The sequence below is a fragment of the Caenorhabditis remanei genome, chromosome I, assembly GCF_010183535.1.
Source record: "Caenorhabditis remanei strain PX506 chromosome I, whole genome shotgun sequence".
Taxonomy (NCBI): Eukaryota; Metazoa; Nematoda; class Chromadorea; order Rhabditida; family Rhabditidae; genus Caenorhabditis; species Caenorhabditis remanei.
The window spans coordinates 2,185,419-2,212,021 of record NC_071328.1 but is presented as its reverse complement, the minus strand read 5'-3'; the positions used below and the strand labels follow the sequence as shown (position 1 = coordinate 2,212,021).

General features: G+C 37.5%; 2 protein-coding genes across 2 annotated transcripts; one reads left to right on the top strand and one right to left on the bottom strand.

Moving 5' to 3' along the window:
• Positions 1 to 1,131: 1,131 nt before the first annotated feature.
• GCK72_000294 (uncharacterized protein) lies at positions 1,132 to 12,425 on the bottom strand (the record flags this gene model as incomplete). Its single annotated transcript, XM_053722395.1, has 14 exons — positions 1,132 to 1,317; positions 1,985 to 2,048; positions 2,586 to 2,875; positions 3,621 to 3,789; positions 4,509 to 4,838; positions 6,041 to 6,094; positions 7,102 to 7,241; positions 7,692 to 7,794; positions 8,346 to 8,484; positions 9,279 to 9,527; positions 10,661 to 10,745; positions 10,801 to 10,964; positions 11,608 to 11,841; positions 12,356 to 12,425. The coding sequence occupies 14 exons, from the start codon at positions 12,423 to 12,425 to the stop codon at positions 1,132 to 1,134; spliced, it is 2,277 nt and encodes a 758-aa protein (XP_053591040.1).
• Positions 12,426 to 18,658: 6,233 nt separating this feature from the next.
• Positions 18,659 to 25,249, top strand: GCK72_000293 (uncharacterized protein; the record flags this gene model as incomplete). The annotated part of the gene is made up of 13 exons (XM_003091560.2): positions 18,659 to 18,715; positions 19,352 to 19,417; positions 19,954 to 20,136; positions 20,317 to 20,469; positions 20,773 to 20,835; positions 22,003 to 22,111; positions 22,161 to 22,289; positions 22,335 to 22,414; positions 22,794 to 22,982; positions 23,508 to 23,797; positions 24,124 to 24,256; positions 24,312 to 24,506; positions 24,929 to 25,249. 13 exons carry the CDS (start codon positions 18,659 to 18,661, stop codon positions 25,247 to 25,249), a joined length of 1,968 nt encoding a protein of 655 aa, XP_003091608.2.
• Between the last annotated feature and the right edge of the window lie 1,354 nt (positions 25,250 to 26,603).

Sequence of the window (26,603 nt, the reverse complement as noted above, 5' to 3'; positions counted from 1 at the left end):
ATTTCAGAGAATTATTAGTGAGACAATCTATAGTATATATTGGGCGACGGGGGAAATGAAAAATGACCGAAAAACACAAACTTAACAAAATTTTAAGCAATAAAAAAAGAAAATATAAAGCAATTGTGTCGATCTACGCTCGTAAATCGATATGGAAAAATTGGAGATTTTTTGAGTTTGAGAGGACTAGAAAAAGCGATTTGAAATGCTAGGCCACGCCCATTTTTTGAGTTTTGAAGGGTTGGAAATTGCTTGATTTAATGACAGAAAATTTGAACATTTTGAATTGGAAAGTTAAGCCACGCCCACAAAGGGCGGAGTCTTTTTTTCAGCTTCAAAATTTCAGATTTTCAGTCAGTTTTTCGAGTTTTCAAGCATTTTCTGTTACAAAAACTCAAATTTCAACGAAATAATTGAGAAAAACTTAGAATTTTCACGAAAAAAAAACGAAAATCTTCAACTTTTTAGAATTTAAGCCACGCCCATAAAGGGCGGAGCCTTTTTTCAGCTTCAAAATTTCAGATTTTCAATCAGTTTTTCGAGTTTTCAAGCATTTTCTGTCTCAAAAACTCAAATTTCGAGGTAAAGGGGCGGGGCTTAGCATTTTTAATCGGAAAACCCGATTTGAAATGTTCGACCACGCCCATTTTCGGAACCTGTGAGTGTTTGTGGCTGGAAATTGCCCAAAAATGCGATTTAATGTCAGAAAAATTGCAATTTTCAAATTGGAAATTTAAGCCACGCCCACAATGAAATGGGCGGAGCCTAGCGATTTCAGTATCAAAATTTCAGATTTTCAGTCAGTTTTTCGAGTTTTAAGCGATTTTCGTCTCAAAAAACTCAAATTTTCAGAAAAAACGAAAACTTTCAACTTTTTGAAATTTAAGCCACGCCCAAAAAGGGCGGACCCTAGCAATTTCAGCTTCAAAATTTCAGGAAAAAGGGGCGGGGCTTCAAATCCAATTCTCGAGCACTCAGAAATATCAAAAAACCACCAATTTTTCCGCGAATTCAGCAATAGAGAAAACTCGTCTAAAACGGGTGAGAATCATGGAATTTCAGATGGGCGTTGCGAGATGAGAGGATAAATAATTAATCGGGAAAAAAGAGAGTATTCTGGAGAGAGAGATCCTATAGTTTTGGCTGTTGTTTCTGCTCCCATTCGGCCTTCAATTCGAAGAATTTGTCACGTGGCAAGTCGTAGTGATGCTTCTTCCAGTCCAAAGTATACAGACCGATCAGTTGGACTTGTTTCTCGAACATGTCACCGAGATTGTACTGGAATACGTAATCCGAGTACTCGGAGATGAAGCCGGCCTGCAAAATTGGAGGGAAAATTAAAGATTCTTTTAACGAAAAAAGTAGACTTTCAAAAGTTTGTGTGCAAAACTGAGTTTTTGGCTGAAAATTTTCAATATTTTATCCATTTTTCCAATAAAAATATGGGTTTCAGATTCCAAAAAAATTTAATGACAAACTTCACCCATTTCTCAAAATTGCTGATTTTGAATCAGAATGTGCAATTTTTTGAGTTTTTCATAGTTTTTTGTTGGATTTTTATGGTTTTCGCCAATATTTTTCAATGAAATACTGTAATTTAAAGCCTAAAACCGTGTTTTTGGCTAAAAATCACAGTTTCAGATTCCAAAATTGAAGTCTTTAGTAAACAAACTCCACCCATTTCACAAAATTGCTGTTTTTACAATTTTCCTGTAATTTAGTCGAAAATATGAAGTTTCAGTTAGAAAAACATGCGTTTTGTTCCCAAAAATGATTAAAAAATTGCAGATTTTTACTGGAAAATGAGTGATTTCATCGAGTTTTGCTCAGGAAAACTTAATTACACCCCATTTTTAGAAAACAAGTCTATTTTCTAGATGAAAATCGCATGAATTTTTCAGAAACTTGGCGAAATTGACGTTTTTAAAGCGATTTTTTCGCGAATAACTGTAATTTTTGAGCGAAACTCAGTATCTCAACTCACCAAAAGTCTCGACTTGAAGTCTGCGGAGAATGATCCAGGGCGAATTCCCGTCATCGATAGGTAGCTGAAATTCAATATTCATTCTTGTTCGTATTCTTTGATCTCGAATCAGAAAACACGCCAAAATTGAACTGGTACGGTTCAGAACAGATCAAAAAGGGGAAAAAGTTCTAATGGGGTTATTCAGGTCATGTAAAAGTGTATTTTAATGCATTTTTTCCTTATTCACAAGCGTCGAGAAACGATTTTCAGAAATCTCAGCTTAGCGTTGGTCTAACGACATTTTAACCCCCTTTTTCCATTTTTCGACATGCCTATGTAGAAAAACTGTCAAAAAATTGGGGAGAAATGTAGAAAAAACGCAGTAAAAACGCTGTAAAAAAGGGTCATCTGTTTCACATTCTAAACAAACCTAAATACCGGAAGACCAACAAAAATCGAAAAAAAAACATAAAAAACAAAGAAAAACGGCTCAAAACCGCCTGGTGGCCTACGAATTTCAGCCGATCTCAGCTATTTTTCTTGTTTTTTTTTGGATTTTCTAGTACGGTTTCAGGAAAAAAGTTCTAATTCGTCACCCCGATTCTAGTTATAAACTCACAAGCGAAGCATCATATCATAAATCTCCGTCTTTCCACTTGGGAAGAACATTTGAGAGAACGTCGGAATCTTGCGTCCATCCAAATCTCTATCGGAGTCATCGGGACGATTCTCCGGATTCGGTCTACGTGGTGGAACGACGACGATCTTCTTCTTATTCTTCTTCGACTTTCTGATCACCGGTTGATGTTCAAGCTTGTGATTCCAGACTTTTATAAAGTTTTCAGTCGGTTTGATCTTCACAACTGCCATGTCGGATGTGCCAACGCGCAGTTCTTCGGGAATGTCGTACTGCAAATTTTCTAATTTAAAAAAAAACGGAATTTTGGAGGATCGGTCTCAAAAAAACTGTGAAAATAGAATTTTGAGCCAAAAATTGAATCCGATATTCCACTGGTTAAGCTCCGCCCCCTTTTTCTCTGAAACGAGTTTCAGGAGCTACAGAGTATCGTTTATCCTACTGAAAATCGTCTGAGAATAAATTTTTGGATAGAAAATCAATGATTTTCCACATTTTTAGGATGGAAAATGACATTTTTAACGTTAAAAAGCCATGAAATACTCAGTTTTTATGCTGAAAATCAATTTTTCATTGGATTTTTGTGGTTTTTTTATAAGATTGTTCCACTATTTTCCAATAAAGTAACCGGCGAATTCATATATAGAGAATTCAGAAAAAAGGACTCCAAAAGGGCGGGGCTTAACAAATGGAATATTTGGATTCACTTTTGGGTTAAAAAATCAAATTTCCACAGTTTTTGAGACTAAAAACTTGAGATTATGACTGAAAATGGGGTAAAAATTCAATTATTCTCAAAAGCTAGTTTCAGGAGGCGGAGTTTGACAACAGGAGCTTCGGAGCATCGTTGAGAACTCAAAAAATGCATTTTTGGATAGAAAATAACATTTTTAACGCAACAAAAGCCATAAAAACCCAGTTTTCAGGCTGAAAATCAAATTTCCAATGGATTTTTGAGATTTTTACTCAAAATTTTCCACTATTTTCGATTTTTCCACTATTTTCCAATAAACTAACCGTCATGGTATCCTGGAAATGGAGTTCAGTGAAGAGTTTCGCGTTGTTATTCGGATACGATTCCTTGTTCGGTCTCGGCGACAGTACGATCACCGGTTTCGTCGATTTCTTTCCTGCTTTTCTCACCGGCGCCTCATAAAATATGGGCGGGATTGCCTCGTGGTCCCGTCTGGAAAAATTTTGAGTTTATCGATGATGGCTCCGCCCCTTTTTTGGCCGTCTTGAGGTTTTTGCAACATTTATATTTAAAAAATATCGATTTCTTTGAGGTTTTGGTTTAAAAAAAGAAATTCGAATTTTAGACCAAAAAACGACTGAAACGAGTAATTCTTGAAATTCTGAAGATTTTGGGGCACGTCTGAATTCTCACAATTTGGAACATTTTTCAGAGAAAAACAGTGCTATAATCAAAATAGACCATTTTCAGTGGTTTTGGCTGAGAAAATCCTTTTAAAATAGCATAAAGATTGTTAAAATCGAAAAAAAATGGGAAAATACGATAAAAATATTAAAAAATGCCAGTTTTCGGCAATTTTCAGTTACGCGATTGAAAATTTCAGGATTTTTTAAATCAAAAACAAGCTAATACGTAGTTTTTTCACATAAAAACTGAAAAAAAGTCTGAAACTTATAGTTTTTTTTGGATTTTTGCAAAAATCCCCAATTTTTCATAGAAAGAGACCATTTCCAGCATAGTTGTACGGAATGCCATTTTCCGAATAACCGGAATCCGGAATCCGGAACCGGAATGAAGTATTTCATTTTCCGGAATCCGGAACCGGAATGTCAAAAAAAAACCCGGAATTTCCGGAATCCGGATTCCGGACAACTATGATTTCCAGCATCGAAAATTGAAATTTTCAGCACAATTCCCCAAATTCCACTCACCGCGGCTGGTAGATCACCGACTCGAAATAGTTTCCAGCGCCAGAAGTCACAAAATCCAATCCGAAGACCTGACGTCTTCTGACACCAACATTTCTGGCGGTAGTGTCCACTCTACCGGTCGCCCGTCTGCCCGCAACAATTCCACGATCCCGTGAGCGACGATACAAACAGAAATCGTCGTAGTATCTGGTGGAATTGTCCGTGAAATACGCCGTATCGCCATAGAAATATCCGTTATAAAGCGAGTAACACGGGAATCTAGATTTCACACGACGGTTCGCGTGCGCTTCATCTTCATCCTTCGCCAACCAGTTGAGCTCATCTTTTGGTCTGGAAATTGGATTTTTAGAAGAGAAATTGAGAGAAATATCAATTTTCTGATGGAAAATTGCCATTTTTTGAGTTCGGACGGACATTTTTGTCAGCTACATTTGAATATCAGACATAACGTGCTGTGTTACAAGAGGGAAAACTAGAATTCGACAATAAATCCCAGAAAATCGACTAGAAAACATTAATTTTGAGCATAAAAACTCATTTTTTGGAGATAAAAATGACCCGAATTTCATAATTTTGGGTACTAAACGAGGCGCAGCATCCAGTTTTGCCTAGGTCTGGAAATTGGATTTTTAGAAGAGAAATTGAAAGAAATATATATTTTCTTGTAGAAAATTGCTATTTTTTGAGTTCAGACGGACATTTTTGTCAGCTACATTTGAATTTCAGGCATCAAGTGCCGTGCTACAAAAGGGAAAACTAGAATTCGACTAGAAAACATTAATTTTGAGCCGAAAAACTCAATTTTTGAGAAAAATTAGCCGATTTTCACAATTTTGGGTGCTAAATGAGGCCGGGTACAGATTTATCCAGCTTTGATTAAGAATTGAGTTTTCCAACTATTTTTGAACAGTTTTGCTGAAATCGCAGCATTTCTCTTCGTTTTGATGATTTCTAGTAATTTTTTGAGTATTTTATAATCTAAATAGCTGAAATTCATGATTTTTCACAATTTTCCTTCAATTTTTACAATTTCAGGTGCGATTTTCATGCATTTCAAAGTCACGTAAAAGGTAAAAATCTCATATTTTGGTCTGGAAATTAGATTTTTAGAAGAGAAATTGAAAGAAATATCCACTTTCTTGTGGAAAATTGCCATTTTTTGAGTTCAGACGGACATTTTTGTCAGTAAAATGGGGAGACATATCGTGCAGTGCTGCAAGAGGAAAATCGACTAGAAAACATTAACTTTGAGCTGCAAATCGTGATTTTTTGAGAAAAATTAGCCGATTTTCATAATTTTGGGGACTAAGGGAGCCGCAGAATATAGTTTTGCCTAGAAAATCTCTCGAAATTCAGAAATTTTGAGATTTTTGAGCATTTCTCATTTCAGCTGAATTCAATATCAATTTCGACTGAAAAATATGATTTTTAGTGAATTTTTCGAGTATTTTTCAATCTAAATAGCTGGAATTCATGATTTTTCACAATTTTCCTCAATTGTTACGATTTTCATGCATTTCTAAGCCACGAACCGTTCGCCTGTCGAGGTACCCGGTTGTTGTTGGCTTGACACGAATTCGCACGTTCTGAAATTAGAGGAAACGACGTGACGTGGTGCGGCTGGAGACACGGAATAAGCAATAATAGGTTGCAAACGCGCCCCGTGAGACAATGGCGGTAAATTCGATTCACTGCGTCACTTTGGGCTCTTGATACACAGTTGATACGCACGCTTCGCTTCTCACAACCGCGCTCTACCGAAACCGCGAGAAAATTGTGTGCAAAATTGAGAGACGCAGAGAAAAAGAGACCAGTTTTCAAGAGGAGTTCGGTGGAGCGCAGTGTCGAGCTAATATAAAATTCAGAATTTTGTGAAGAAAAGACTCCAAAGGGGCGGAGCTTAACCAAAAATACAATTTCTACAGTTTTCCAGACTGAAAACTTGAGATTTTTGGGTGAAAATGGGGTGAAAATTAGATTTTTTAAAAACGAGTTTCAGGATGCGAAGCTTGAGCTTAGGAGCTTCGGAACAACGTTGAGAACTCAAAAAAAAGCATTTTTTGGAAAGAAAATGACATTTTTAACCCTGAAAAGTCATAAGAACCTAGTTGTTATGCTGAAAATCAATTTTCCTATGGGTTTTCGTGATTTTTACTAAAATTTTTCCACTATTCTCCAATAAACTAACCGGCGAAGTCGACTAATTGAGAACCGAATTTTAGAGGATTCATATATAGAAAATTCAGAAAAAAGGACTTCAAAGGGGCGGAGCTTAACCAGTGGAATATCGGAGTTTACTTTTGGCTTAAAAAATACAATATCTACAGTTTTCCAGACTAAAAACTTGAAATTTTTGGGTGAAAATGGGGTGAAATTTCGATTTTTCTATAAAAAACGAGTTTCAGGATCGTTTAGAACTTGGAAAATGCATTTTTGGATAGTACCATTTTGCGCCGAAATTCAAATTTTCGCAGAGTTCAACGGAGCGCGTTTGCCGTAAAACTTTTCAACCTGAAACTCGAGTGTGTGCATGCAGATGGTTGCCTTCGACGGTTTCAGACAACGGGGACAATTTCAGCAACACAAAACTTACAACAATCCATTTGGACCTTTGAACCACAACGAACGTGGTGATTCTGGCTTTTTCACTGGTGTCGATGGAGTCGTCGCCAAGATAGTTTCACCCATTTTCGGCGAGTTCGAGTAGAATACGATACGTGGAAGGTGCGAATCCTGGAACTATTTGAATCGTGTTTAAAAAGCACAAAAATTTCGATTTTTTAGTAATAAATCGAAAAAAATCGACAAAAATCACGATTTTTTCAATTTTTCCGAAAATAAATCACGAATTTCTCCAATTTGTTCAGTGAAAAATCACGAAAATCTCGATTTTTTTTTCAATTTTTCCAAAAATAAATCACAAAAATCTCAATTTTTCAATTTCGTCAGTAATAAATCGAAAAAATTACTAAAATCGAGATTTTTTTTCCATTTTTTTTTGTAATACGTCGAAAAAAGATGATTTTTCCAATTTTTCCAGTACTGAATCGAAAAAAAATCACGATTTTCCCCATTTTTTCAATAATAAGTCGAAAAAATTACAATTTGTCCAAATTTTTCCAAAAATAAATCACAAAAATCACGATTTTCCCCTCATTTTTCCATTAATAAATCGACACAAACCTGCTTGGTAACATTGACTTCATGGAGGGTCTCGAGATGACGTGGATTCAACATCCAATCAGTGCTCAGGGCGACTTCCAACACTGGGCTATCTTCCTTCTCGCTGTAAAAGATTGAAATTTTTAAAAAAGTAGAGAAATTTGGACTATTTTACTCCAAAAATTCCGATTTTCCGATGAAAAATATCGAAAAATTGAATTTTTGATCCATTTTACTCTAAAAATCACAATTTTCCGATGAAAAAAATAGCAAAAATCCGATTTTCCAGTCGAAAAACTTCAATTCCTACTTTTGGAGGGAAAAATAAAAAAATTGAATTTTTGACAATTTCAAGCTTAAAATTCCGATTTTCAGAGAGAAAATATATCAAAAATTGAATTTTGATCTATTTTAATACAAAAATTTCCATTTTCAGAGTGAAAATATATCGAAAATTGCATTTTTGATCAATTTTACTCTAAAAATCCCAATTTTCCGATAAAAAAATATCAAAAATTGAATATTTGGGCTATTTTAATCCAAAAAATCAATTTTCAGAGGGAAAATGTACCAAAAAATTGCATTTTTGATCTATTTTCCGATGAAAAAATAGCAAAAAATTCCAATTTTTCAGTCGAAAAACTTTGAATTTTCCATCTTTTCCTCGAAACTTACACAAGAATGACTCTGCTCATTCCGTTGTCCATTCGATTCGGACGTCCCTTCTCGTACATTCGAATACATCCGGCCGATACCATTTGATTCAGTGTTGATGGGTCGGAGATGTGCGTGTTGTCAGTGGTGATGGGCTTTCCTGAAATTGCAAAATTTGAATTACAGTCCTCAAATCTAGAGGTATGGAAACGCGCTCCGATGCAAAATCGAATTAAAAACTTCATTTTTCATAGATTTCAGCATTTTCGGAGGGAGAAATAGAGATTTTAATCATAAAAACCCCCCAAAAAAATCAAATTTTTGCTCAGAAAAATGGATTTTCGCTTGACACCAATAGATCATCACACTTGGACATCTATAAATCGCATTTTTAGCGTTTTCAATGCCGTTTTTCATAAGAAAATCAGGTTTTTGAGTTAAAAACCACTAGTTGTTCGTAAAAGAAATAGCTAGTTCTATGGAGAGAACTTTAAAACCTACAAATCTAATTTTTCATTAGAAAATCGAGATTTTTTTCTTAAAATGCAGAAAATCGTCAAGAAAATAGTTTTTTTGTCTGAATTTTATGAAAACAAAGTCCTAAATGCATTTTTTCAGAAAATCAAATTTTCGCTACAAAATACGTCAAAAACACCTGTAACCCCTCACTTTTCTGAATTTAATTTCGATGCTTTTGAGTAATTTTTCATTAGAAAATCAAAATTGCGAAAATCGTCAAAAAATATGTAGTTTTTTCTCTAGAAATCGTGTCCAAAATGCATTTTTTCAGAAAATCACGTTTTCGCTACAAAATACGTCACCGAAAATGCGGAAAATCGTCAAAAAACCAGTTTTCCTGAATTTTAGAAGAAAAATAGTGTCCAAAATGCATTTTTTGACGTTTTTTAGCTCAGTTTTCTTCAGAAAATCACATTTTTTGCCCCAAAAACTCACTGGACGCTCCTCTCTTCGCCACTTGTTTATCTGTCATTCTTCTAGCAACAACCGCATAATAAATGTGTTTGGCATTGTTTATCTCGGCACTCGTCGCCTTCACGTTCTTCCAATTGTCGCATGAAATGGTCTCCTTGAGCGACGTGGTTGCCAGAGAGACACTCGACAGTCCTGTATCGATTACGCTCACTTGATCGTTGTCATCGACGATGAGCACAAAGGTTTGGACAGAAGCGTGGTCGGTGGCCCCTAAAAAGAATTTTAGTTTGACGGATCAACAAAAAATCCTGATTTGCGTTTCCAAATGCAAAAAAAAAACTCAAAAACTCGAGAAAAACCGTTTTGACACGATTTTCAGCTCAGTGGCCTAGAAAACCAAATTTTCGTAAAAGTTAGGCCGTCGAGTTTTTTTTTCTAATTTTCAGTATTTTGCGGAGTTTTCCAGTTGAAAAACGGTTAAAACACGATTTTTTAAATGATGGCCTAGAAAACCAAAATTTGAAAAAGTGAGGCCGCCACTGTTTTTCAATTTTGTGTGCCAAAGACATGTTCTGCACAGAAAATTGTGTTTTTTTTTCATTTTAATAGTAAAAAGATTTCATCGGAAATAACTAATTGCTTATCAGAAGAATTCAAAGCGCCTCCAAAATCACTTGAAAAAAGTGTATTTTTTGTGAATTTATGAGTAACCAGCCTGTCTGCCCCGCCTTCGGCGGTTCAGTCGGCTGGCCTCTTCTCATTTACGTGGCAACCCTTTTTCGAATGTGCCCGCATGGCCGAGTGGTCTAAAGCGGCGGTCGTGTCCAAAGCACGCTAGTTCGGTTTTGCCCGCTGGCTTAGTTTCTCTTCTCTTTCCAAAATCGTTGCGGACAGCGCCTCAGACAGACAGACAACGCCCAATTGTCTTTTATATATAAGAATGATTTCCATTTAATTTTTAGTTGAAAAATCTGATTAGTAGGATTTCAGCTATTCTAGATAGATTTTCGCATAGAAATTGAAATCCGGAGTAAATAGAAATCTGAAATTTTGCTAAAATTTCAGAATTTCGCACAGATTTCCTCAAATTTCGATTAAAAAATTGAGTCTTCGAACGATTTTTGTTGAAATCATGCCATTTTTCATATTTTTTCTCAGGTATGTGCCCGGGTGGCGTTGAGCGCCTCGCATTTTCAGCCGAAATTTGAAAATGCGACGAGAAGGAGCGTGCGAAATGGAGAGACGCAGACACGCTCTCTCGATTTTACACACTCTCTCTCGTCGCATTTTCGCCCACTTTGAAATCTTTCAGCGCCTCCATAGGCACATCCCTGTTTTTTCTCGATTTTTTTCCCAAGAAATAGATTTTTCTAGCAATTTTTCTCTAACAATTCATTACTAACAATTCTCCGTATCCGATTGTGTGTTCCAACACTTGACTTGATTGATGTTGATGCAACACAAATCATGAAGATCCTTCTCTTTCATCTGAAATTAATCAATATTCTGAATCTCCATGAATCCAGGATTCAGAATCCTATACCATCTCTTCTTCCAACTCCTTGACAATCTCCTCCAGATGCGTCATTTCTCTTCTCTTGCATTTCGCCTTTTTCTCGACCACAAGACTCCCTCTCATCACATTTCTCATCAAGAACCGACGTGCTTCGCTCTCTTTGTTCTTCGAGTAGTGTTCAACGATCTCGTCTGAAAATGAGGGGTCGAGTTATAGTTAATTTTCGAGAAAGGAAATCGATTTGGAATTCCAGGAACTCAAAATTTGGTGAAAAGCGACTAAAAATTGAGAAAATGGCTTGAAACAATAGTTATCTCAAGGCCTGGCCCGGGCAAATTGGCGCGAAAGTCAAATTTTCAAATTTCTTGAATTTTTTCGCGAAAAAGTCAAATTTTCGACAATCATTCAGAATTAGAAGAAATTCTGAAAAATAGTCAAAAATAGAAAAAAATTTTGAAAAAAATTGGAAAAATCGCATATTTTTACCCCTAAAACTCAATTTTTCGGTGTAGAAAACAAAAAAAAATCGGAAAACCAAGTTTTTTGAGCAGAAAACTCATTTTTGCAAAATTTCCCAGCGTATGGGGTGAAAATATCGATTTTCAGTCGATTTTCGATCTAAAAATCCAGAAAAATCGCCATTTTTACATTTAAAACTCTATTTTTCGGTGTAAAAAACAACAAAAAACCGTTTTTGACAAATGGAAAGCAAAAACGCGATTTTTCTGTTATTTTAAGCGATTTTTCTATCATTTTCAGCGATTTTTTCATTGTTTTCAGCGATTTTTCGATAATTTTCAGCGATTTTTCCATAATTTCCATTCATTTCCTTACGTTCATCAGTGCAAGTGTTGAAAGTCTTATCAATGTTCTCCAGCTTCACTGGCTTCGTGATCTTTCGTCGACTCGTACTGTGATAGTTGACGATTGGTTGAGAAAGCGTCGAGACATTCAGAGGACTTCCAGATTCCGATGGTGAAGACGTCGAGGTGGATGGAGTCGTCGTTCTCGACGAATTCTCCTTCTCGTCCGTCTTCTTGGGACGCTTCGGTGTGTTTCCTCCGTCTTCTGAAAAGAAAATTACAGTCTTATAATAACGGCAACCCTCTTACAACCGCGCTCTACCGAAACCGCGAGAAAATTGAATGCGAAATTGAGAGACTCAGAGAAAAGGAGACATTTTTCAAGGAGAGTTCGCTGGAGCGCAGTTGTAAAAACGGTGCCGAGCTGATAGTACGGTAGAGCGCGTTTTCTGCAGTTTCAATGGGGCAGCATCCCGAATTTTCAGCAAGATTCCAGCGGATTTTCAGCCAAATTCTGGTTCAATCTAGATTTGACTTTATAAAACTTTTTGAGCGCTTTCATTGAATTTTCACCAATTTTTCCCAATTTACACTGAAAAACAGCTCTTAAAGCGCTTTAAGAGCTGTTTTTCAGTGTAAAATTGGGAAAAATTGGTGGAAATTCAATGAAATAATGAAGCGAATTGAATTTTTGTTCAGAGTGCTCAAGAAGTAGCCAAATCTAGATTAAAGCTGAAAATCCACCAAAACTTCATTTCAAGATTTCTTCGGAAACCCACCGTTTTTGCGCTTTCTTCCACCATTACCACCACCAGCTGCACCTGATGACGCCACTCGTCCTCGAGGCATGATGTCTGGAAAATTGGAGATTTTCAGACTAAAATAAGTTGGAATGAGGAGAAAATGCAGAGTTCACAAGAATTGAACGATACTGTGAAAAAAAAGTTTTTTAGCCAAGGATTTTCAAAATAATTTTCGCGGGCTAAAACACTTTAGTTCAGTTATGCACTAAAGTGTTTCAGCCCGCGAAATTTTTTTTGAAAATTCTTGGCCAAACTTTATTTTCTTCACTGTACAACAAATTCCTAGGATTCTGAAGTGAATTCTAGCAGTAAATAGTGAGGGGCGTGTCTCGGCAACTTTTACGATTAACGGTGCTGTCAAAGTGGGAGAGACAACTCAAGCTCCTCCAACCACAGCTAGAAACCCGACCAAACGGCTCGAAAACTACAAAAAAAAGGCTCTGAAGGCCATAAAAATCACTGACAGGAGCAACGCGACGCCGCCAGAGCCCAATAGTGAAATTCTCTGATTCTCTGTGATTTGAAAGCAAAATTCACACAGAAACAGCGAAAAACACACATTCTGTCACAGACGAAGGTAAATCTAAAAACTCAAATAACCGTACTTATTTGAATTCAGAAATTCTGAATTTCAGAATTCCCTCACTTCTGGAAAGCTGTGGAGCTCAAGACTTTGAAGTTTTAACATCTTTTAGTGCTCAAACATCGTAGCCTATAGAACAGTTCAAAACTGTGATGTTTCGAATCCACGGCACGCTTCTTACAACCGCGCTCTGCCGAAACTGGAGAAAAATATACAAGACGATTTCGGTGGAGCGCAGTTGTACAAACTGTGATGAGGATATAACTCTTTACGAAACCGAGGCGGTTCCGAGTTTCGAGTCAGTTTAGTTTTGAAACCGTGAGGTTTCAGAAACGGGGACTTTCAGACGTTTTGTACCGTTCGGAATTCAAGTCAAGTCGAAACCGACATGACTTGAGACATTCCAGACGTTCAAAAGTCGGGGTTTTAAAACCGCGACGTTTCGCAACTGGTTGCAGGTATCAAAACTGTGACGTTTCGAAACCGAGACGGAACTCTCTAACAAGAAGGGATTATATAACTGGAGGACCGGAAAGAAGAAAATGACCATATTCGATAGTAAAAACCGCATCGTTACGCAACCATCGCACTCAATAATCCGAAAACCTCTAATTTCGCGGTAAGACCTAACAGAGTGCACCTGTCATGTCTTTCACCACATAATTAACCAAAAAGATGGCGGGATGACGACACTCAAAAAAAAAAGGGGGGTGACAGAACGGCGATCATCATCATATCGCACTAAATGACAATGTGAAAAAATGGGAAAGAGTGTGCAGACGATAGATACATAGAAAAAGAAGGAAATTAGCATTGCGAACAGTGTCTCTATGTCTGCTGGGAGAGTACTGGGAGAGGTCGAATGAAAGAGAGAGAAGGGAAATTGGATAAGGAATGACCGGCCCTCCGTCATAAAGAATCGAAAAGAGAGATTGATGTATTGTTCTAAAATGGCAGGTGTGAGTGTCACATTTTGAGTTGTGAGACCTTTGGGACAAAGGAAATGTCTCGTTTTTCAAAATGCATTTGCAGAGCTTATGTGGATTATAATGAATTGCTCATTATCAGGATTTCAAAAATTTAAGAATCTCAAAGAGCATAACAACTAGAAAGGGAATTTGGCTGAAAATTTGCACGATACGCTCAGAACTTTAGAGGTACATAACAACTGACAACCGCAGGTTTGGTATGGAAAAATTCGAGCATTTTTTTTGAGTTTCAGTCATTTTTCTGGCCGAAAATCGAGAAAATACCAGTGTTTATGCATTTTTTACTGAAAACCTCTCGATTTTTAGCCAGAAACCGCTGTGTTTCTTGAAAAAAAAGTGTTTTCACTCGAAATAAGCAGACACCGTAAACACATAACTTTGTAAATCTACACATAGATACTGTAAACCAATCCCTAACGCCGTAAATCGACATTCTAATGTCATAAATCTATACATAACTTCGTAAATCGACACCTAACTCTCGTAAATCTACAGCTTTAACTTCGCCACCAGCATATGCAAAATTCGCTATTATAATCCAAAGCTACAAATCCAATCTTTGCAGCATTTTTCAAAACTATGGCTGAAAATCCCGGCTTAAAAGAGGATATACGACTACCAGCACTAGAAAACGATCTAATCGTTTTCAGAGTATTCAAAACAAGCCGATTTTCAGCAATCTTGCTCGTGAATGCTAAAAATTGGCCTAAAATAGATTGCATAACTCTGCAAAATCCGATTTTTCAGACATACCGTAACCCAATTATAGCGAATTCTCCTCAACTAGTCTCGAAAATTCACTTAAAAGGGCGTTTCCAACCGCACTTTCCCGCAATTTCTAGTGTTATCTCACAACTTTCGAACACTGATAATAATCTAGTGTTTAATCTAGTGGCAAAAAACAAACGAAAAGGAGAGAAAATTCTCTGTTACACTCTCAAAATTTCTATCACATGACTTGAAGAGAGTCAGTGAGAGTAAGAGAAGCGACATTTCTCATTTGTTACGCATCGAGTGAGAGAGTGAGAGAGACGGAGATAAAGATCAATCGGAGGAACACTTTGAGGGAAAACTTAAAACCTATTTCAGATAGGGCAATGCGATACAGTATCCTCTCGTTTGAAGTAATCGAGAACTACTAAAAACAGTTTTTTGCAGTTTGATGACTTTTCAAACGGTCTTATGACGAAAACCATATTCAAGTGGTGGTCTCCCGGCGCAGAGATCATCATTTTTCAATGAGAATTTCTGAAAAAGACCGTTCAGTTCGGTTTTTCATGGGAGATATGGATGAGTCTTGAATTGTAAAAAAAAGTGGTTTAAAAAACAGAGAACAAAAACCAAATCCGATCCAGAATGTTTGGATTTTCAGATGGTTACTGTAGAGAACGAGATAAATTCGCGTAATTTGCGATGTTTGTGGAAAGTTCTCGAAAATCCAGATTTCAACTGATTTTGATCATTTTTCCAATTAAAAACTTGATTTTCCAGCATTTTTTCATATAAAATAGATACAAATTCAAAGATCTCATATGATAGCTCAAATTCGACTGAAAACGGGTCTAATATCGAAAAAATTGCTAAAAATCTGGAATTTTTAAACAAAAATGTGATTTTTGCTTTAAAATTGATCAAAAACTGTCAAAATCTTGGAAAACGGTAATGAAATGCAGAATTTCAAACATTTTCGGGTCTGAAAAGGTGGTTTCTTGCTAGCACGAGAAAATTTGTGCTGAAATTTTATTTTACATGATTTATGCGCTGTTGTTGGATTTCATTCATTAAAAAAAGTTTAGACCTAAAAAAAGTCTGCAATTCCAGAATTCCAGACAAAAATCACGAATGTTCATTCTCAGACAGAGTCTCACTAGTCAGTAGAGGTGATTTTTTGTCTACGAATTTTGAAGCATGTGTGACAGTAAGATTGCTGGCCGATCTTTTTCAATTTTGGGTTCCTAGGCCACGAGACGGAAAGCTCTTCCATCTCCGATTTCACATCAGATCTCGCTATGTGAAGATGAGACTTGCTATGAACCGTGGAAGAACATTCCCACTCGTGGCCTAGAAACCAAAAATTAAAAAATCAGGTTTTTCGAGTGAAATTTTCAGATTTTCAGAGCCCGAATGGAATTGCGCTCTATCGAAAATGTAGACGAAGATTCTGACCTAAGACGTGTGAGAGCTACAAATGTTATGATATTTGCTCTGAGAGTCTGACATATGTCGTCAGAACAACACCTTCCAATGGATAATTTCTTATAAATTCCGGAAATCCGTCTAATTCCCTACTTTTTCTTCGGAAATGACTCATCTCCCCTCAAAATATGAGGCAGAGAGCACCACACCAAGTGACAAATCAATAAAAAGCGCAAAAAAAAGAGGGAGCGACGCCTGCTCGACTTAAAAAAGAAGAGGGGACGGCGGTGGAGGCGCACGCCTTCTTCTCCGGCTCACGTCTTCTGACTCAGAGAGTTCAGAGAGAGAGAGAGAGAGAAACGGATAAATAAACTTCTTGAATTGAAATTTTTGAGTGAAAGACTCTTTCCGGAAGAGAGAGAGGGGGAGAATTCTGGAGAAAGAGTTACTTAGATGATTAGAGTGCGTCTGAATCTATAGGTGGTTATTAGCAGAAAGTGAAGACGTGAGGATTCTATAGATTCAGAATTTCTAAGAAATGCATATGCTTTTCATCGTATTTCATCGTGATTCAAAAGCTTAAAACGTGAAGAATCTAAAGAAGTACAGAAAATCAAGTTACAGTTTCTGAGAGCGAGACCGATATCTTGAAAAGTATGAAAATTTCCGAAATTCCGAGGAAAACGGAAATTCAACTTGTTTAGTCGAAAATTCAACTTTTTTAGTCGAAAATCCAACTTTTTTAGTCGAAAATTCAACTTTTTCAGTCGAAAATTCAACTCTTTTAATCGAAGATTCAACTCTTTTAATCGAAGATTCAACTCTTTTAATCGAAAATTCAACTTTTTCAGTTGAAAATTCAACTTTTTAGTTGAAAATTCAACTTTTTAGCTCAAATCTTACAGGTAGAAAGTCAAATTTTTGGAATTCCCTATCATAATACGATTCAGATGTTCGAACATCTATTTCGCAACGATAAAACATAGGAAAATGTCAATTTTTCCAGTTTATGTTCAATAAATCATGGAAATTTCGAATTGCGGAATACGAATGCCATTTATCGATACGTTGCTTGATTCAGAGGCTTAAATTGATTGAAGAAACCTAATTTTTTAATTGTTTTTTCGAGTATTCATGACAAGATTCGTTTATTTAGCTTAATTATGTGACGAATTAAACAAAGGAAAGAAGTGGACAAAACTAAACAGACAAAAAGAAGACAGTTGATACGAAAAGGGCACACATAGACCTTTGACAGGGAGAGGAAAAGAAGTGTGCTATGACACTGGAGGGGTGCATTTCCTTATCAATATGCTATCAGACGAAAAAAAAGATTGGTGTCTACCCTACTGGATGGTTAGTCCAGCGAGAAAAGGGAAAAACGAAAAATCTGTGATAAACACCTACAGGGCAGAAAATTGGGTCAAAAAGGGAATCTTCTCCACTAAGAAGATTCTGGAAGACGTGGCGATTCTGAGTCTAGTTTTAGATTTTGTAAGAAAAGAGATTTCAAAGATTGACAAAAAAGTGGCTACAGAAGACGTGCGGATTCAGAATCCGATTTCAGATTTCATCTAGCACAATGGGCTCGAGTTTCTGGGAACTTCTATAAATTCCATGAAAAAATAACCGGTTACTTCAGGAATCAAGAGATCTGGAAGCTGAAGGCGTGGGGATTCTGAATCTCGGCTCAGATTTCAGCTCAAACTGAAATGAGCTGAGACTTAAGAATAATGGATCCAAGATCCTGAATCACCGTTCTTCAGAATCTAAGCTTCGGAACCCGAGGAGAATAAAATATGACCGGAATTCCTGTGATGTAGAGATTATGAATATGTTTTCAGAATTCTTCTAACTATAAGACTGAAATGAGCCGAGATAAACCCAGATGGAGTCAGTTTGGAGTTATGGAACGTGACTTATATCATTAGAAAGCTGAGAAATCGCTGATTTCAAATATATCTTTAGATTTTGCCCTCGAATCCTGGTATTCGAGAAAAACAAGTCAAAGTTCGGAAAAGTGGTAAATTTTTACCTTTCTGACACAATTTTCGCATGTCCAAACTTTGACCTTGTTTATCTCGCTTACCAGGCCACGAGGGCAAAAACTAAATATATATTTGGAATCAGCGTTTTCTCAGCTTTCCAATGATATCGGTCACGTCCCATAGCTCCACACTGACTCCATGACCTCCCCTAGTGAGTTTCTTCAGAAACCGTGTAAAAATTATTGAACCCGAGGGGAATAAAGTACGGCTGGGATTTCAGATTTCTCCTAGGACTGAAAATTTCTGAAAATTTCAGTCTGAAATAGCCGATCTGAGTTCCAGAGTCTGTATAGCCTAACTTTTCCGAAATATATTTCAAAATCTATTTCAATTCGCTCACTTATGGCCTAAACTCCCCCCTCCATAATCCGTCTCTCCAGTCCCTACACTATTTTGCTCCGCGCGCGTGCTCTTGTTGCCATGGAGACATTTCCCTAACCCTCGGGGGAGGTGGTTACACCACTCGCATATTCTTTTTCACAACAATTTCTGAATTCTTTTGAATTCTCATCTTGCTGTCAAAATGAATGCGATGCTGAATATCAAGGAAGGAGAGTTCACGAGCACTATCTATGGATATGTGAGTTTGCATCGATTTTGACTAATTTTCGGTTTAAAGCTTGAAAAACACGTCAGAAACGCGTCAAAAGTGCACCAGATAGAGAAAATTGGCTCAAATTTGCGCCAAAGGTGCGCCAGATGACTCATAAACATATTATTAGGTGAAGAAACTAGAAAAATCTAGCATTTTTCGTATTTCTAACCGGATTTTAGCAGTATTTTCGACTAAACCATGCGGATTTTCGGATTTCTCGGAAAAAATACTTTTATTTCAACGAAAAATCGATTTTTACGACAGGCAAAAATGATGACAAAACTAGATTTCCGGTGAAAAATCGATGATTCACAGATTTTTAGACCGGAAAATGATGGATTCGAAAGTGTTGTCTGGTGCGCCTTCGTCGCATTAAAAAAAGCGCCAGCGGCGCGCCAGACTAAGCGGTTTACCCTAGTTTTTGGTTGATTTTTGACGAATTTTTGAGCTTTTAGCCAGTTTCGAGGTAGAAATACATGAAAAAATGAGTTTAACTATTAAAAAATCATAAAATTGACCGAAAAACGTGGAAAATTGACAGATTTTTTTGAATTTTTACACTCGTCAAGCAAAAATCGATATTCTGGGTGAAAAAAAACGCGAAAAACAATGATTTTTCAGATTCATGAGCAGAAATTCAACGAGGTAATACGAATTCTACAATATCAACACGAGAGAAATCCGAAGGTGAGGCGAAAAATGGGGAAAATCCCACAAAAATGAACGAAAATCAGCGAAAATGAGGTCACCGACGACGAAAACATCGATTTTCGAGATATTCACATGAAAAATTGATATGTGGCGGCGGTTTTCGGAGATCAGAAAAAATTGAAAAAAAATTTTTTTTTGGAAATGTTTTTTGCAAGTTTTTTCTCGAATTTTTACCGATTTTTTACCGTAAATATAGTAAATCAATACTGGAGAATTGATTTTTTAAAATATTTCAGCAAAAAAATCATGAAAAACCACTGAAAACCACCTGAAATTGGCTGAAAACGGAAGAAAATCGTCGCCGCGGTTTTTTTTGAATGAGTGTGCGGTAGAGCGCGTTTGCATTTTGTGACGTCACGGAATGAATTTTTGGGCTTAAAATCACTGAAATGCAGCATTTCAGATGGTTCAAAAATGAAAATAGATGTAAAAACAGGCGTAGAATTAAAAAGCACATTAAAACCTCCAAAAAATCACAAAAACTGGGTGAAAAATCGAAAAATCAATTTCAGAACTTGGCGGCTTTGTCTCTCCTCGCCTACTGTTACTATTACACTCAGGATTTCATGAATGCGGCGGATTGCTATTCACAGTTGTCGTACAACTATCCGAATCACTCACAGTACAAGTTGTACCACGCACAAGCGTTGTATAACGCGTTTCGCCCGGCGGATGCGTTGGCCGTGATTTCGATGGTATGGATGGGGAAGTGCGCTCTATTGATAACTTTTGAATTTATTGGATTGAACAGGAAATCAAGATTAAAAAAGAACATTTTCGAAAAAAAAATTTTTTTAATGTGTTTTTTTTTCAAATTTTAAACTTTTATCAATGGAGCGCACTTGCACCGTTTCAACCAAATTTTTTAATTTAAGATCCAAGACGAGACCCTTCTCAACGAGAGTGTCAAACTGGAAGCCGCCATCAAATACCAAGAAGACGACCTAGTGAACTGTAGGATTCTTGTGGAGCAACTACCGGCCGATGATGCGGCGGTGTTGATTAACACCGCCTGTATCGACTATAAAGTGGGTTTTTGGAATTGAAATTTATACCATTGCATAGCTGAAGACGTGAGGATTCTGAATCTGTTTTCAAACTTTTTGTAGGCAAAAAATGAAGGGAGTTACGAAGGTTTTAGTGTGGAGGTCACTGTCAAAGTTTGAGTAGCTTGAAGAAAAACCAATGTAACTCAGCAGGATTTAATTGTAGACCAAATCTAAAAACAGATTTGAAAAGCTGAGGATGTTAGCTTTTCAATGGTATAAATATCTATAACAAGAAATAAAATTAAAGTTTGGAAAATAAGAAAATATGCGTCACATTTCCAGGAGGGCAACTACGAGGAGGCGCTGAAGAAGTTCAATGAGGCGACCGAGTTTTCAGGTTATCAGGTTGGTTTTTATGGGGTTTTTATGGATTTTTTATGTGGATAATTTAAATTGTGGCATACTACCATTAACAATTCTGAAGAAACTTCAATAATTTTTTGAGTTTCGAAAAATTCCAAAAAAAAAATTTTCTGAAAATTGACCAAGTTTGAGAGCTCCTCACGGAGCCAACATTTCACTTACGTTGTTAAATTTTATTAGAATTGTGTAGATTAAACCTAGAGCTTCATTTTTGTAGTTGACAACTTTTTGATAACTCTGCACGCTTTTGAGATATTAACGGTCAAAGTTAGGCACCGTTTTTAAGTTATTAAAGGAATTCAACTTTGACAGCTCATAACTTTGCTAGATTCTGTCTAACAATGATGAATTTAATATGACTGTGTAGATCAAACCTAGGACTACATTTTTGTAGTTGACAGTTTTTTGATAGCTTTTCACGCTTTTGAGATATGCGCCGTCAAAGATAGGTACCTGGAGAATAGCTTGAGGGAGAGAGGGAGGGAAGACGCAGAGAAGCGAGACGCCCTCCTCTTTCCACACGCTCTCTAGTTCTGCAAACTTTAAAGGTGCATATCTCAAAAGCGTGAATAGCTATCAAAAAGTTGTCAACTACAAAAATGAAGATCTAGATTTGATCTACACAACCAATGTAATTTTAAAATTGTGTGACAAAAACCAATAAAGTTACAATAGCTCAAAGTTTACACTTTTTTTTCTCAAGTAATTAGAAAATGCGCTCTATTGCATTTTTAAAAATGTTTTTAAAAATGTTCTAAAAATAGATTTGACATATCCTTCTACACGACGGGGTGCCCGTGCAATGGCCTCGTGGCTTAACACATATTTCGGCCTTGATTGTATGTTGCCATATTTCAAATATAGAGAAAACTATGATTTGAATATCACAATTTCAAAATTTTTGAATTTTGAGCTCATTATCAGATTCAGCGTGTCTTTTTACCCCGAACTACCAATTTTCAGCTCGCTACCGCAAATTGTCGTAGAATCTGGTGCATTGTACGCAACCTGTAAAAACGGTGTTTGCGTACAATACACCAGATTTCACGACATTTTGAGCAATCGAGCTGAAAATTGGTGGAGAGAGGTAAAAGGATACGCTGAATCTCATGGTGGTGTTAGTTTTTCAAAATTCATTGAATCTTACAGTCCGGTCTAGCATACTCCATCGCCCTCTGCCACTACCGTCGTCGTGACTATGAGAGCGCTTTCAACCTGGTGGATGAGATTATTAATCGAGCGGTTATCAATAATCCGGGTAGGCCTTGACAATTGAAAAATGCCAAATTTATAAGGTTTTGCTCCAGAATTCAACATTGGCCAAGGGCTCGAAGGGCACGACGGCAACTTTATACAAAACTCGCAGAAACTTCACGAATCCGCGATAATTGAGGCGTTTAATTTGAAGTTTGCAATGCATTATAGAGTGAAAGATTGTGGGTTTGCTTACGGAATATTCAAAATTTTTTGGATATTTTCAGTTAAGGCGGCAAAAGAGTGTCTGGATGATATGCCGCCGAGAAATGAGCATGATAACGATCCGATTACATTGCATAATATGGTAGGGATGCTAATAAAAGAAAGCAAAAAAGATTTAGGGGGTGAAGGAATCGAACCCCCGATGGTGAGATTACTGGTCAGACTTGTTACCAGGTACACCAAAAGTGCGGCGGCGCGGGCGCGCCACAGAGGGTTGCCATAAAGGTGACGCGGCCGAGAAGCTGCGGTCGACGGCAAGCGGCACGCTTATCACAACCTTGCGGCGGCGGCAAGATTTCAACACCTGTGGCGCAACTGGTAGCGATGCTGACCAGTAATCTAGCATCCAAGGTTCGATTCCTTCACTCTGCTATCTTTTTTTTTGCTTTTTTCGATAAGCATTATTTTCTGGTTTTAAGATTGGAGAACCCAATTTCAGACCGATTTTCACTCTTTTTTAGGCCATCTGCAATGCCAACTCGGACTTTGGCGACAGCTCCGCCAAACTACAATTCCTACTCGGCATCAACCCATTCCCCCAAGAAACTTTCGCGAATTTACTGTTCCTTTACTGTAAAAACGATTATTTCGGGCTGGCGGCGGATGTGTTGGCAGAGAACCCGAGTCACACGTTTTATTGTTTGAATGAGGTAGGGGATTGACTGTTTTTACAAAAAGTTGTACTCAAAAACATCAACTTCTTATGTTTTTAATCAAAAAAGTATTGAAAAATTAGTCAATTTTGGAACAGTTTAACTTCCACCAATTTTCCACAACCTGAAAATTTTATAATAGCTAGATAGATCAAACCAAGAGCTATACTTTTATAGTTGAAAGTTTTTTGATAGCTATTCACGGTATCGAGATACGAGCCGTCAAAGATAGGTATCTCTGGCGGCGAGAGAGCAGGAGGGGAGAGACGCAGAGAAGCGAGACGCACTCCTCTTTTCGCGTGCTCTCTTGCCCCTGGAAACTCTGACCTCCTGTATCTCTAAAGCGTGAGTAGCTATCAAAAAGTTGTCAACTGCAAAAATGTAGATCTAGATTTGATCTACACAATTGAAGTAAATTCGAAACTTTTTGTTAAAACAGAACCGAGATATGAGCTTTCAAAGTTGAATATTTTTCACCTGAAAAGTTTGAACAGGACAACTCCACTTTTACCTTAATTTTAGTACCAATTCAACCTTCTCGAAGCCTTGATCTACATGCCAACCAACCCTGAAGAAAGTCTCAAAAAACTTGAAAAACTCGAGAAAGAGTGTCTCGAAAAACTGCGCAAGATAGCAATCGAGATTCAAGTCAAAAAGGAGCAGAATAAAACAGAAGACGATAAATCATTGGAAATGAGAAACCTTATCGCATCCTATGATGACTCCCTCGAACTGTATCTACCAGTTTTGATGACCTACGCGAAGCACTATTGGGATAAGAGGGATTATAAGGTGGTGGAGAAGATTTTCAGGTCAGTTTTACCATAGATAAAAACGAGAAAAAATGAATGGCAAGTAGTGGGAATTGAACCCTGGTTGTTAGTTTGGCAGCCAGGGATGTACCCAGGTACACCAAGAGAGGGGGGCGGCGGCGCGACCACGAGGGTTGTGATAAGGGTGGCACACCCAGAAAGGAGCGGTCGGCGGCAGCCACCACCCTTATCACAACCTTCAAGGTCGGCTCGCCGCCTCACCCCTGTGGTGTACCCGGGTAGAACGCCGGCCAGTAATCTGGCAACCAGGGTTCGATTCCCACCGCCTTCAAAACTTTTTTGCTTATTGTATAACCACTTTTCAGAAACTCCGTTGACTTCTGTCAGAATCACGATACCTGGAAACTCAATGTGGGTCATACCATATTCATGCAAGAGAAGAAATATCACGAAGCGACCGCTTTCTACGAGGCGATTGTCAAGAAGAAATATGATGATGTTAGTGGTTTTTTTTTTGCATTTCCATAATTTTTAAGATCAAATCAAATTTCAGATTCTGGAAGTGCCCGCCATGATATTGGCGAATCTAGTCGTCTGCTATATCATGACCAACCAAACAGACGACGCGGAAGCTATGCTGAAACGAGTGGAGAATGAGGAGGAGCAGGCGTTGCTAGTTAGACCCAACGAGAAATTTTTCCACAATTCGATTATTAGTTTGGTGATTGGCAGCTTATATTGTAGTAAGGTGAGTCGATCGACATTGAAGCTATGGAACTCGGTCGGGTGACGTTGAAATGTTTAGATTTTTAGTTGATTGTGTAGATCAAATCAAGGGCTACATTTTTGTAGTTCACAACTTTTTCATAGCTATTCACGCTTTTGAGATACAGGCGGTTAAAGTTTGGCCCGCCGCCGCGAGAGGCGAGAGAGCGTGCGAAAAGAGGAGGGCGTCTCGTTTCTCTGCGTCTCCCTCCCTCTCTCCCTCGAGCTGTACTCCAGGTACCTATCTTTGACGGCGTGTATCTCGAAAGCGTGAAGAGCTATCAAAAAACTGTCAACTACAAAAATATAGCCCTAATTTTGATCTACACAGTCATAGTAAATTCATAATTGTGAGACAAAATATTGAAAAGTTATGAGCGCTCAAAATTCAACTATTTTTTTCAGGGAAACTTTGAGTTTGGCATCTCCCGAGTGGTAAAAGCCCTCGATCCACCCGAGAAAAAACTCGGTGTGGACACATGGTACTACGCTAAGCGATGCATCGTCGCCGCGATCGAGATGATGGCGAAGAACTTGTTGGTGATGCGAGATTCAGTGGTGATGGATGTGATTCAGTTCCTGTCGAGTTGTGAGGTCCCCGGAAGAAATATTTATACGGTACCGGATGATTTATTCGAACAAGCTGGCGAGTCGAAGGTCAAGTGTAATGTGACTTATGAGGCGAGAATGTTGAAGGCGGCGCTTTTGATGGTTTTTAATGATTGATTAATTTGTAAAATTGTAAAAAATAAAAATAAATGAGTTTTTCTTGTAGATCACAACTATATCTCTATTTTTGCAGTTGACTACTTATTTATAGCTTCTCAACGGTTTGAGTTATGCGTCTTTAAGCGCGCGTGGCGTTTAAAGACACATATCTCAAAAGTGGGCGGAGCTATCAAAAAATTGTAAATTGTAAAAACATAGCTCTGAAAATTCTACACAGTTTATTAGCGATTAATTTTTTTGTAGCTCGTCACGTTTTTGAGATATTCCCCTTCAAAGATGAACATTTCAGGTAAACAGTTGCCTAACTTTAACAGCTCATAACTTTGCTAGACCTTGTCTAACAATTTAAGAATTTACTATGACAGTGTAGATCAAATTTAGGGCAGCATTTTTGCAGTTAATAATTTTTTGATAGCTATTCACGCTTTCGAGATATGCGCCGTCAAAGATCGCAGAGAAACGAGACGCCCTCCTCTTTCCACATGCTCTCTTGCCCTGCAAACTTTCTAGAGGCATATCTCAAAAACGTGAATAGCTATCAAAAAGTTGTCAACTACAAAAATATAGGCCGTAAAATTTTCTACATTTTTGTAGTTGACCACTTTTTGATAGCTCATCACGTTCGGGAGATACAAGATGGCAAAGTAAGACCACATTCCAAATACCAAACATTTATTCTACTATAATTGTACACAGCAAACGCGCTCCACCGATAATTTCAGTGAAGCTTAATGAACAGAACGATGTGAAGATTGAGTATCCGAGAGGCTCATCGAGGGGAAATCAGAAATTCCCAAAAGATGATTCGACAACTCCTTCGCGGTATGCAGTCCCTCATCACCCAAATCCGACAAACTCGAAAAGTGGGCGGAGTCAGTTATCGATTGATTTGATGATCTCGGTGGGCGGGCCATGATGACGTCACTGGCAGAGAGAGCAGTCTTCATCGAATCGATGAGTTGGCGGTGAGCGTCGTCGAACGTTTGGTTGGGCATTGAAGTGGTGGAAACTGCAAAAAATAGGTTGGTGGCCTAGAAAACCAACATTTGAAAAAGTTAGGCTATTGAGTTTTTTTCACTTTTTCAAAATTTCAGTATTTTAGGGTGTTTTATACCTTAGAAATGTGGTTGAAACACGGTTTTTTGCATTGTGGCCTAGAAAGCCAAAATTTTGAAAAAGTTAGGCCATTGAGTTTTTTTTTTCAATTTTCAAAATTTTAGTGCTTTGACGTGTTTTATAAGCTTAGAACACTGTTAAAACATGGTTTTTCGTATGATGGCCTAGAAATCCAACAGTTGAAAAAGTTAGGCCATCGATTTTTTTTCTCAATTTTTTCTCAAAATGTTAAGTT